Raw genomic sequence first — 12,867 nt, forward strand, 5'->3', positions numbered from 1 at the left:
GCTTTTATCTGAGCATTTGTAATAACATTTCTTTTATATTTAATAATGGCTGCACTTGTATAGCACTGTGTTTGTGGAACACATACCTAAAGAGGATTGTGCTTATAACAACAGTATAACTTCCTTTTGCTCAGGCAGAACTGTGGTACATTTGGTTTTATCATTCTATGCACTTACCAGTTTCATTTCAAACTGAGGAAAAGTTGATTCAGTACAACAAATTGAACATTTTGTTTCACTAAACAGTGGATAGGAGTCTGTGGGCGCAAATCTATTTTCTGTAGCAACTCTTGGTTTTAGAGTAGCTAACCTTTCTTTTCCCACTTCCTCCTGAAATTACTTGAGTAAATACTGTAATATTATTTTCCCACCCATGATGTAAATATTTAAGCATGCAGTAGTTGCCACTTTGCCAGAAATTCTGTGTCCCAAAGAGTGAAATTCATTATTAGAATAATATAATTTGGATTTTATATGCTTTGGGGATGGGAGTGCTGGGGCAGGGAGGAGTACAATGAAATAGAAGATGGGAAGGATATGAAAGAACTGGTTTATTCCACTGCATCTACTCTTCTCCCAGCAATTTGTTGTAGTTTTATATACTTTCTATTCATGTACCTATCTATACTTTTTTTTAAAAAAAAATTAGCTCCCTTTCTTTCTAGATCTAGAGATTTCCTTAGGTATCACTGAGTCTTTTTTACCTGTTGTAGGATGTAGAGAAACCTTATGGCCCTTAGTGGCATCAGACATTTTGGATGCCTATCATTGGCCAGTAATCACAAATGATAGGTGTTACAGTACAAAAAATTGGGATGACAGCAGCTGGGTAAGGCAGGCCTAGAGCTTTGTTTTTAATGGAGCAGGGAAGGGAAAGAGTGAGCACCCTGCAAACATTCCCACAATGCTGAATTTATTACTGACAATTGTTTTGTGTTCCTGTGATACTTTGAAGAGCAGGATATGCAGAGCACTGCTTACATATTTTCTCATTGATTTGGATGTTTTGAATGGATTCTTAGATCCTTTCTCTTCATTTTCCAGCTTTCTATCTGTACACAAGCATGGATTATAATTTTACAGATGTAATTCTTTTTTTGCGGGTGGGGGAGCTCTGATACAGGGATGCATCTGTAAAGGATGTGGCATGCAGCAACATCATGTCTCTTCTCTCACTGTTGCTTCCTGCAGCAGTAGGGATGACTCATATTCAATCGTCCATGTAGTCACCCTGCTTACAGTAATCCTCCAGCAGAACTTCAAGGGCAGACACTGAAATGTCTTTGTTTATCTCTTCTTGCCTTGCCTCTCTTTCCTCTAGCATATATGGTTATGAATATGATTATTTCTCCCTCCCCATGGTATCACTTTAAAGGTAGAAATGTACAAAAACTCTAGGCTACAGCTGCCTGCTTGGAAATCTAAAAAAAAAATGGTGCATATATCAAAGGAAGTTTATATTCTCTTCTTTCCCATCTGACTAAAAAAGCTTCCACGTGGTTAACACATTTTTACAGCCATGTATATTGGTAAAGTGTGGAGAATGAGTCCTTGTACTTTTTATGGTGGTTTCATTGTTGTTAGGGGAGTGGGCAGTGAGGATAGCCTCTGCTTATAGAAGATATTGTGAGCATTTGGGTCTCTCAAGTGTTTTGCACCTCAAATCCCAAAAGCCCCAGCTGGCATGCCAGTGATAAAGGGTTATGGGAATTATAGTTCAGATAAAGCATTCATCTGCCTGGGCTTTTAGACTGCTTTGCATTTTGGTGCAACTTATTCTTCACACTTTGTTATTTTGTTTGTTAAGAAAAGAAAAGGTTTTTTTAGTGTAGTGCAAATGAAAGACAAAGGTGACATTTGAATGGCTGTTTCCTTGGTAAATAACAATACTTTTGAATTAGTTAGGCTGCTTTCTTTTTTTCCTATTAGCTGCTGTTCATCCTGCACACCTCCTACACTCAAAAAATAACTATCTTAATTCAGATTTCTGTGTTTTTCTTTCTTCCATTCTACTATTTCATATCATTCCTCTTTGAAGGGGGAGAAAATTGTTTTTGGCTGCTAAAAGGGGTTGTGGAATTAAATCTATTACTTAGACGATCTCTCGTTGTCCGAGTATGATGGCCCTCCAAGTGTAGTGTCTTGGCGGTGGGTACATAGGTGACTGTGGAATTCTATTCTTGACCCGCATGTTCTTCTACAGTGAGGGTATCTGTTTCCAGGTGGAAGGCAGTCCCGGTCAGGGTTGTCTTGACGCGCCTTCCTCTTGGCACATTTCTCCATTTTGCCCTCCATTTGTGCCTCTTCAAATTCCACTTTCTTCTATTCTACTCTTTCATATCATTCCTCTTGGGGGGAGGGGGAAGAAAATTGTTTTAGTATGCAAAAAGGGATTGTTGAATTAAATCTATATTACACTAGCATATATACCCACCACTGCTGCTTGCTTTTTCCCTTCTTCAGCTCTTGAAAGCCTACCTCACAATGTCTCCATGGTAATGCTCTGGCAATCGTGGGCATCTCTTTGTGGCTCATTCTTTCCTTCTTCCAATTCCCCCATACACATTTTCCCTCTCTCTTTTCTTCCTTCCTTTCCTTCTTCCCTCATTTTCCCTCATAGTTTTGATCCCTCCCTCCCTCTTCCCTTCTGTTTCTTCCTTTCCTCCCTTTATCCTGTCTTTCTTCCTTTCCTTTCTATTCCCTTTTTTCTCTTTCTTACTTCCCCTCCTACTTGTTCCCCTTTCCCTTCCCTGTTTTCTTCCTTCCCTGCTGCTCTCCTTCCTCCCCCCTCCTTTTTCTTTCTCCCCCTTTTCTCTCTTCCTTCTCCCTTCTTTTCTCTTCCCTTCCTTTCTCTTCCCTTCCCTCCTCTCATACCTTTCACCCTTTTTAGTTGGATAATGAATGCTTGTTCCGAGTTTGGTCCAGACCAATTAGGCCATGTAGGAGCCTTTGTGGTACAAGCCAACCAATCAACCTAGATACATACATTTTATGTATTGTAGATACTATAGATTTTATAGCGATATTAGAGATTGGTGTAATACGGATTCTTGAGCATACCAAAGACTGAGATAGCATTCCAATACATAATTGGATGTGACACTACAAACTAAGCAAAATATTAATTATGTCCCCACAAAAACACTGTGTATGTGTGAAGTAGTATTCAAAACACGTACAAGCATTAACAGAATTGATTATTCACGGATTACTACATTTGCTGCTGCCTCTGCTGCTGTTTTTTATATGACCAAAAAAGTATATATTATTTGAAGGCATTTCTAGGTCCTCCAGAGCAATTCTGTATTCAGCTTCCACAGAAAATTGAAATCAGTTTTGAAACCTATTTCCATCTCCAAGTGTAGAAGCTGTGCATTTATACATAGTTTGTTAAATGAACCATTAAAAGCGTATTGAAAGCTGGTTAATGCAGGAGCATATTTATATATTTATGTCTCACATTTTCATATACAATCAATATAAATGTATATGAACATAAACTTAATAATATAATAATATATCAATTTCAATATATTGATGTATATAAAGATATATTGAGAGTTTGTGAACCTCAATGTGCATCCTTGTTCTGCTACAGATAGAAGGCTATTATGTTTAAAATGAGATAAAAATATATTACCTTATCTTACTACAGTATCTTTTACACTTATGGCACAATCCCTGAAGTGTAAGAGATACTGAGTGGTGTAGAGCTGCTTATATTTGTACCCCATTCTCATGTTGCATTATATATTCAACCCTTTGTGCTGAAAAATACCATTAAAATGGTCTCTCAGTTGATTGCCTTGGAGAAGGTTCTGAGTCTTGCAAACACTTTTTGTCAATTGGACAAAGTGCCTGTTATCCAAAGTTAGCTTACCAGGTCTATGGAGTTGTAATGATAAAGAGTAAATTAAATTTACAGTGTGAATTTCAAACCCAGAGATTAAGGGGCAAAATATCTCCTGGGGGGCTGTAAAGGCAATTTTTCCATGCTCCTCCCATGTGGTCTGAGCCTAGGAGAGACCTTTTTCCAGGCACCTAAAATAGCCTCCATAGTGACCAAGTTGCCTTTTGTTTCCCATAGATCACAAAAGTTTGTGATAAGGTATTTGAGGTGGAGGCACAGTAGCTCATGGATGAATAAAAATTGTGTTACTTAAATTAGGCTTACCTTTGTATGTGGAGATATTGCGTGCAAAATCATTTGGGAAATAAATATGACATGGATTCCTGATCAACGAATAGAATGACAGAAACTCTGGACCAAAGAGTTATTTACCAAATTATGGAACAAAGATAAATTGAACACATTTTACTAGCTTGCACAAATATTATTGATTCTCCATTTGTAAATTAATAATAGTTTCTTTAGAACACATTTTCCTTTATAGGGGTCCTTTGGACTCCAAATTGGATGGGTGAAAAGGGAACAGGCACCCCTGCTGAATTAGTTTGTGTGAAAGAGGTAGAAATGTATATTATGAAAAGAATGTCCCTGCAAAATGTATAAATACACTCTTCAGTAGTTACAATGGCTGGAAGATTATTGGGTAGGTGAAAATGCTTCCAAAAATAGATGTTATTTTTTTTTTAAAAAAAACATAGATTATTTGTTGTAGTGATGGTGCTTATCATTATGTTGCGCTTTCCATACAAATATAGGTTTTAGTATAGTAAGTGAAACTGTTAATGATCGGATGCCATGCAGTAAAGCTTCCAAGTTTCTTCAACCTGCAGCCCTCCAGATGTTAAGGTCTCCCAATTCCCAGAAGCTCTATATAACTTGTCCAATGGTCAGGAATTATCAGAGCAGAAGTCGAAAACACCTGGAGGATCACAGATTGAAGAGTCCTGGGCTTTAAACTGAAGTAGGACTGATTTTAGAAAACATCAATTTATCTGCAGAATATGTAACTCCATAATATAGGGAGGTGGTGTGCTGCACTGCATATGTGTAGAGGCTGCAGACATCTGGGATCCCAGTCCACAATTTTGCAGATCATGAAGTATTCCTTCTAGCCAGGTGTTTGCACTGGTATCTCTCCTTTCTGAACTGAAACACTATCTTTCCTCACACCGCCTTCATACATTTTATTTCTCTACTAAGGTTTGTCACTGGGTGCGCCAGATGTCAGTGGCCAAGTCTCCTCTGCTCCACCTAGCCGAGGCCTCTTGCCGTGTGCTACACAGCAGCCGCAACCACAGCCACAACAGCAGCATCAACCACTTCCGCCCACTCCCCAGCAACAGCCAGCTATGAGTAATCACATCATATCACAGGTGAGTCACTCTCCAATGTCACCAGTTTCTGGACAGTTCTTCATAATGATATTTAGGCACAAAACGTAAGTAAGAGAAGGTTTGGAGTATTGGTGTTTTTGTACTGATAGAACAAGGCAGTCAAATTGAGTTCCAGAAGCCCCCAGAAATTCTCCATCCAACCCACATCCTTTTCTGCCATTATTTCCGATTTCCTGTGGAGAATTGATCTGTGCATTGCAAGCAAGACAGCATTGCACCAGAAGTGAGCTGTTCTTTAAAGGGAAGGTAGCTGTTGCACAAGTGCTAATTCTACAGTTGATATGTTCTTTGTATGTTTAATACATAAATCTCCAAATTGATAAGAAATGCATTTTACCCCCTAGTTCACTTTGGCTACGCCTAGTCTAGTCTTAACCACAAATGGGTCACTGAGCTTTGCCCTCTTTGGAAACTGCTCCTGTGTGTCTTCCTGAATTGGAACTTGGACTTTAGTTTAAAAAAAGGGGGGGGGGGGTCCTATCCCTGCTGTAAATTATTTAGGATTCTTAATTCCTTATAATGTGCTCCTTCGTAGAAGAGACAGGATTAACTATGAAGCTCTCGCTGTATATATTTTTCACTTATTCTCCCCCACCCCCATCCTACATTCTGCATTGACAGAAATTTTGCAACCAAGATCATTTATGTTGGTTCTGATAGCTAACCTGAAGGGTGAAAGTAGTGATTTCTCCGTCCTGACCACAAAAAACCTTCTCAATAGACTTTGCCTATATGTTAAGTATACTCGTGCCATTTGTATGTTCTCTAAACCTAGGACTTGATCCAGATAATAAATTACTGAGTTTTATGCAGTGTGAAGTATACACATTAAGGTGTCGCTAAGTCGCATAGAGGTGTTATAAGTGTAGCCTATGGATTGCCAAATACTTTTTGTGATCCATAAACCTAAAACATTGTTTGAAATTGCTTTAGGATCCTGGTGTGGCCCAATGTGACCACAGTTTCCCAGTAATTATAGTTTTGTTTTTCAGATAAAAGAGGAAATTATGTTTCATTGAAGGCTTTTTCATTCCATTTCTGTGTACTGTAAAGGGATGACCTAATAGCTTGAGTGTGCTTGGAAAAGGATTACAGTAGAGTCTCACTTATCCAACATAAACGGGCCGGCAGAATGTTGGATAATAAGGAGTGATTAAGGAGAAACCTATTAAACATCAAATTAGGTTATGATTTTACAAATTAAGCACCAAAACATCATGTTACACAACAAATTTGACAGAAAAAGTAGTTCAATATGCAGTAATGCTATGTAGTAATTACTGTATTTACGAATTTAGCATCAAAATATCATGATGTATTGAAAACATTGACTACAAAAATGTGTTGGATAATCCAGAATGTTGGATAAGCAAATGTTGAATAAGTGAGACTCTACTGTATTTGTATTTTATTTATCAAAGATACAGTGAATCGAACATGGCCTGTGTATTCTTCCTGGCTTTAGAGGATTTTTTTTGTGTGATATTTCTCCTTGAGATGATGGGAGAGGCCTAAGGAAATCAGGCAGATTCATACTAACAGTGTGCATTAAAATGACTGAAACAAACAGTTTTCACAAAGCCATCTACATAATTGTTTTAAAAATATACTTGTATAGTTTACTATTGTTAAATGGTAACAGTTAAAAATCCTTTCTATAATAGAATATGTCATCTAGCAATGCAGGATGTGGAATTAACATCGTAAAAATTATAATTCAATTATTGCTTTGAGGAAGAACAACTTTCCCAGTACTTTACTTTTTGAAGTAAAAATTTGGTAATGCCCCAATTTGTGTGTGTGTGTGTGTGTGTTTGTGTTTAAGTGGATTGTGCTCCATTGTCTTCAGAAACATTATAGGGAATTGGAAGGTGTTAATGCCCTTTTACAATTGTTATATTTTTGAACTTACTAATGTACCACCACAAAATAGTTAGTAAGATTGACATGAATTGCTTTTTAAAAAATGATTCCAAGTTTGTCCTGGCATATAATATTGGTTAGATTGTGCTCAACAGGATCATGGGGGATAAAGTTGTGACATTTGTAGTACTTCAACGTAGTTAAAAAAATGGAACTCTTAAAGAATCAGATCTTATTTGGCTTCAATCTTGTTCATGCTTGGGCTTAAGGACAGGTTGCTCACCTGTAACCATGTTTCTTCGAGTGTACTCTGTGAATTCACACTAATGGAGAAGCTGCGCCTGCGCAGGTTCCGACGGAAACTCTTCCAAGCTGAAGTTCAAATTTTGGCGGTAACCACGCCCCCCCCTCCCAAGGGGCATATAAGGCAGCCCCAGGCGCCCGCTCTCCAGTTCCTACGCCGCCAAGGCAACGAGAAAGGGAGAGGTTTGCCAGAGGGGAAGGAAGGGCGGGTTTGTGTGAATTCACAGAGTACACTCGAAGAAACATGGTTACAGGTGAGCAACCTGTCCTTTTTCTTCGTGTACTCTGTGAATGCACACTAATGGAGACTGACACGCTAAGGTCCCGGATGGTGGGACAAGGCAAACTCGACAATCAGTGAATGTCCGAACATATATTTATTAGGACATATTGAGATAACAGTCCCAAGAGACCAGTGCAATAAATTGTCCGAAAGGACCAGTGCAATGCAAACATGAGCATAGTAGAAGAGGAAACATAACATAGAAATTATTCAATAAACATGGTAGAAACACGCAATTGCGTATAGTGCATATAAACGCTCTCCCAGGGGGGAGAGGGGAAAGAACATCATGGCCTTTGACATATCCGCCAGGATCAATAAGGCGGTACAAAGCAACAGAGCAACTGCTCAACACAATCAGGGAAAAACATATCCCTAGAGGTAGGTATGGGGAAAAAGACCGGCCCAAACTTGAAGGAGAGGTATAGAGAGTCACCTGCGGGTGAATATAAGGAGAAAAGACGTTTGAGAGTCAGGAGAGGCAAGATGAGAGTACTGATCTTGCGAAGGCCGAGTCCTTTAAGGCTTTATTGTCCAGCCTGTAGTGAGAGACAAACGTAAGAGGGTTTGACCAGATAGCCGCTTTGCATATGGAGTCAAGCGGAATACCCCTAAGGAAGGCGGTTGAAGCCGAGAGGCCCCTAGTCGACCTCGGGCGGATGGATGGGGGAGGAGGTCGCTTGGCTAGTTCGTAGGCCAACTCAATGGCCTGAGCGATCCAGTGGGACAGTCTTTGGGAAGAGATGGGATTACCCAAGTTGTCCTGGGCATAGGCGACAAAGAGTCTTTGTGTCTTACGGATGTCCTTGGTACGGTCCCTGTAGAAGAGAAGTGCCCTTCGAACGTCAAGAAGGTGCAGTTTTTGCTCGAGAGGAGAGGAGGGGTTAGAGAAGAAAGCTGGTAGGACAATGTCCTGGTTGAGGTGGAAAGCTGACACCACCTTAGGGAGAAAGGTAATGTCCGGGCGAAGAACAGCGCGGTCATGGTGAAAACGTAGATAAGGCTCGTCGACCCTGAGAGCAGCAAGCTCGGATGGCCGTCGTGCCGACGTGATCGCCACTAGAAAGGCCAACTTCCAGGAAAGCAGACGGAGATCGGTCGAGGCAAGCGGTTCGAAGGGAGCAGAAGTGAGTTGAGAAAGTACAAGTTCGAGGTTCCAGCCCGGCGTAGGTGGTAGCGACGGCGGGCAGATGTTATTGTAGCCTCGGAGAAAAGTTTTGATCAAGTGGTGAGAAAAGAGAGATGGCTGACCGTGGCGTTGAAAGGACCAGGAAAGAGCTGCGAGATAAGCCTTAATAGAAGCGAGAGAGAGTTTCTTCTCGACGAGGGTCATGAGGAAGTCGAGGACCACCGATACCGAGGTCGGAAAGGTGTCGACGTTACGGGATCGAAGGAAGGCGTGAAAGCGAGAGAGTTTATAGGAATAAGCCTTGGTAGTAGACGGCTTATGGGCTGCCCGAAGGACGTCTTGCAGGTTCTGCGGAAGGGAGGCTAGGTAAGAATCCTCCATGCAGTGAGATGAAGGGAAGGGAGGTCCGGGTGAAGAATTTTGCCGTCCTCCCTTGAGAGAAGGTGCGGCGAGGGAGGCAGAGGGCGAAACGTTCCTCTGGAGAGACGAAGAAGGGCTGGATACCACGGTTGGCGGGGCCAGGCCGGAGCTATGAGAATCGCTGTGACCGAGATCGAGAGAAGTCTTTCGAGAACTTTCGGTATGAGGGGAATCGGTGGAAAAAGATAAAGCATCTCCGCCGACCAGTCCAGTAGAAAGGCATCCCCTAGACAGCCGGGGAAGGAGTTCGGGGGAAGTCTCGCTCCGTAGCGGGGTAGCTGAGCGTTGTGGGGAGACGCAAAGAGATCCAGAGTAGGGCGTCCCCAGTGGAGGAACAGACCGTCGAGGATCTCGGGATCGAGCTTCCACTCGTGAGAGGAAGATGTCATCCTGCTGAGGGCATCTGCTAAGTCGTTTTGGGCACCCGGCAGGTGGATTGCAGAGACCTGTACGTCGTGGGCTATGCACCAAACCCAGAGACGGGAGGAGAGGAGCATCAATTTCCTCGAACCCGTACCGCCCTGTTTGTTGATGTAGAATACTGCTACGAGGTTGTCCGATTGAATGAGGATGGACTTGTGACGGATGAGGCGGGAGAATGCTTTCAGGGCTTTGAGAATGGCGAGAAGCTCGAGGAAGTTTATGTGGTTGGCCCTCTCGGATGGGGACCAAAGATCTTGAACCGTTAGACCGCTCATGTGGGCTCCCCAAGCGTAGGTGGAGGAGTCCGTGGTTATGGTTAGCGACGGCGGGGCTGGATGAAATGGGAGGCCCCTGCACACGTTTTGGTGAGACGTCCACCATGAGAGGGACTGGCGGACGAACGACGGTACCGACAAGTACTTGGAGTTGTGGTGGTAGAACGGCTTGAAAGTGTCTATAAACCACCTTTGTAGGACCTGAAGGCGCAGCCTGGCAAACGGGGTCGTGAGAACCGTGGAGGCCATGTGGCCCAGAAGGACTTGAATGGCACGGGCTCTGACCCTCCGGGCGGATCGACAAAGGGCGATGTGGTGGCGGAGAGCTAGGAATCTGTCGAACGGTAGTGAAACAGTCTCTGTGACAGAGTCGAAGAGGGCCCCGATGAACCGGATTCGGGTTGACGGGGAGAGATTTGACTTCTCGGAGTTGAGTTGGAGGCCGAGAGATTTTAGAAGACGCAGCGTGAAGGAGACGTGGTTTTCGAGAAGAACCGGATCGGGCCCGACGAGAAGCCAGTCGTCCAGATAAGGAAAGACCGTGATGCCATGTAGCCTGAGGTGGGCCGCTACGGCGGCGACGACCTTGGTAAAGACCCTTGGGGCCGTAACGAGACCGAAGGGTAAAACGGTAAATTGGTAGGTTTGGTCGAGAACTTTGAAACAGAGGAACCGTCTGTGCGCCTCCCGTATCGCCACGTGGAAGTAGGCGTCTCGTAAGTCTATGGAGGCAAAGTAGTCTCCCCGCTGCAGCATCGGGAGGATAGAGGCAATAGAGACCATCCTGAATTTGGAAGGGCGAATGAATATATTGAGGGCCCTTAGGTCCAGAATGGGGCGTAGCCCGCCCCCCCTCTTCGGGACTGTAAAGTATCTGGAGAAGAAACTTAAAGGGTCCAGTTCGGGAGGGGAGGGACGGATGGCGCCTTTGGCCAGTAATGCATCGACTTCGGCCAGTATCTCTGGGGAAGGAGTTGAGTAGAGAATGCGACCTGTAGGTGGGAGGTCCGTGAACTCTAAGGCGTAGCCGTCTTGGACAATGCGAAGAACCCATGCATCTGAAGTAATGGACTCCCATTGATTGTAAAAGGGGGCTAGGCGGTCGGCAAAGGCACAGGAGGGTCGAGGCAGCGTGGGCTCTACAGCGGTAGCGGGCGAGGAGCTTTGGCAGGGGTTGGCGTCAGGTACGCCGGTTAGCCTGCGGAGGAGCGGGGGTGGTTCGACCGCGTTGCTTTTGCGGATGAGGTCCCCGACGAGGTTGGTGATGGGTTTGATTATTCGAGCCCGAAGGCCGCCTGAAAGAGTGGTGTCTGAAAGATTGCGGCGGGAAGCGGCGGGAGCGGTGCGGGAACCAGCGGGTGCGCTGAGGTTGCGGTTGGTCGCCACATTTAGACGCAAGAATTTTAAAGTCATGATTAGACTTGAGTTTGTCATCGGTACCGGAGTTAAATAGTCCGAGCGCGTCAAAGGGAAGGTCCTCAATGACCTGTCTGGAAGATGAGGAGAGACCCGAAGACCTCAGCCAGGCGTGGCGGCGGATGGATATCGCGTGGGCAATCATCTTGCCCGCAGTATCACCTGTATGTTTCGCCATTTGTATTTGGTGGTGAGCAAGCGAGTCTGCTTCCTGTTGGAGGGTAGTGAGGACGGAGCGGTCTTCGTCCGACATCTTAGCGAAGAAGGGCTGTGCCTTCTCCCAGATAATCTGCTGGTAGGCACCCATGCAGGCTCCATAGTTCGCCATGCGGCAAAGCAAAAGGGCTCCAGAGTAAAGTTTTCGACCCACGGCGTCGAAGCGCTTTCCTTCTCTGTCGGCCGGAGTGTTCGACTGACGACCTGAGGATTGAGAGGCCTTAACGACCAGGGAGTTGGGGTCGGGGTGGTGTTTGAGCCACTCCAAGGTATCATCGTCGGTACGGTACCAAGTCTCGATCCTCTTCGAGGTCGGAGGAATGGAGGAAGGGGTTTTCCAGGAGGCCTGGATAACGTCCAAGAGATAAGGCAGGAAAGGGAGTAGCGTGGCCGGCGGAGCTTGGGCCTGCACCCTTTTGAAAACTGGATCAGACACTGCTTTGGAAGTCTGCTTGATCTCCAAACCCAGGGCGTCGGCCATTCTGACCATTTGATCAGAGAAAGCACGAATATTGTCAGTAGGAGAAGGCGGGTCCGCCTCATACGCATCGTGGGGAGGAGAGAGGTCGAGACCGAGAGAGACCACCGAGGCCGAGAGGACAGAGTCTGGGCGGTCAATATCAACATCTTCCTCCTCAGCCCCTTGGGGGGACTGAGGGGGAGAAGAAAGCACAGTCTCGGGAGGAGGCATGGCCTCGCGGGAAGAGAGGGCCGGGAGCCGAGGATCCTTAGAGGCTGAGGCCTGGGCTGCTCGAGCCAGGCGAGCCGTTTGTCTGCCACGCTCCGGTGTCGAGGTGGGAGGGAAGAGCTGTTGGCGCGACGAGTGAGGCGGCGCAAGGGGCTCCGGCACCGGCACCCTGACCACCGTTTGGGTAGAGTGGTGGGGTGAGTCCTGCAGCTCCCCGTCAGACAGGGGGTGCAATGGAGATTGAGAAACATCTCTAGGCCTCTGGGCTGGCACAATTGGAGAAGACCTTCTCGAGGAGGTTGCCGAGGAAGATGGCGGGTCTCTCCTTGAGGAGGCCGAGGAAGAGGAGCGCTGAGTCAGCCGTTTCTTTGTCGGCGGTTGCTTGGACTTGCCAGGTGTGGGAGGAACCACAGCTGAGTCAGATTGCGCTCGACGAGACTCCTCGTGAGCCCTTTTAAAGGCTATTTTGATAGCAGAGGAGGACGGAGGGGAGCCGATACGAGAGCGGATCGAGGTCACCGAAGCCAGAGAGCTCGACGTCGAGGAA

At 45.1% G+C, this 12,867-nt stretch overlaps 1 protein-coding gene across 13 annotated transcripts in view; it reads left to right on the plus strand.

Moving 5' to 3' along the window:
• The window catches only part of r3hdm2 (R3H domain containing 2), a 200,217-nt gene that overhangs the window by 142,027 nt on the left and 45,323 nt on the right, over positions 1 to 12,867 (plus strand). For all 13 annotated transcript variants that reach the window (XM_016995229.2, XM_008115075.3, XM_062971105.1 and 10 more), the window contains one exon: positions 5,111 to 5,283. In XM_016995229.2, coding sequence (XP_016850718.1) covers positions 5,111 to 5,283 — 173 coding nt within the window. The remainder of the gene's footprint in view (positions 1 to 5,110; positions 5,284 to 12,867) is intronic.

The sequence above is a fragment of the Anolis carolinensis genome, chromosome 2 (genome assembly GCF_035594765.1).
Source record: "Anolis carolinensis isolate JA03-04 chromosome 2, rAnoCar3.1.pri, whole genome shotgun sequence".
Taxonomy (NCBI): domain Eukaryota; kingdom Metazoa; phylum Chordata; class Lepidosauria; order Squamata; family Dactyloidae; genus Anolis; species Anolis carolinensis.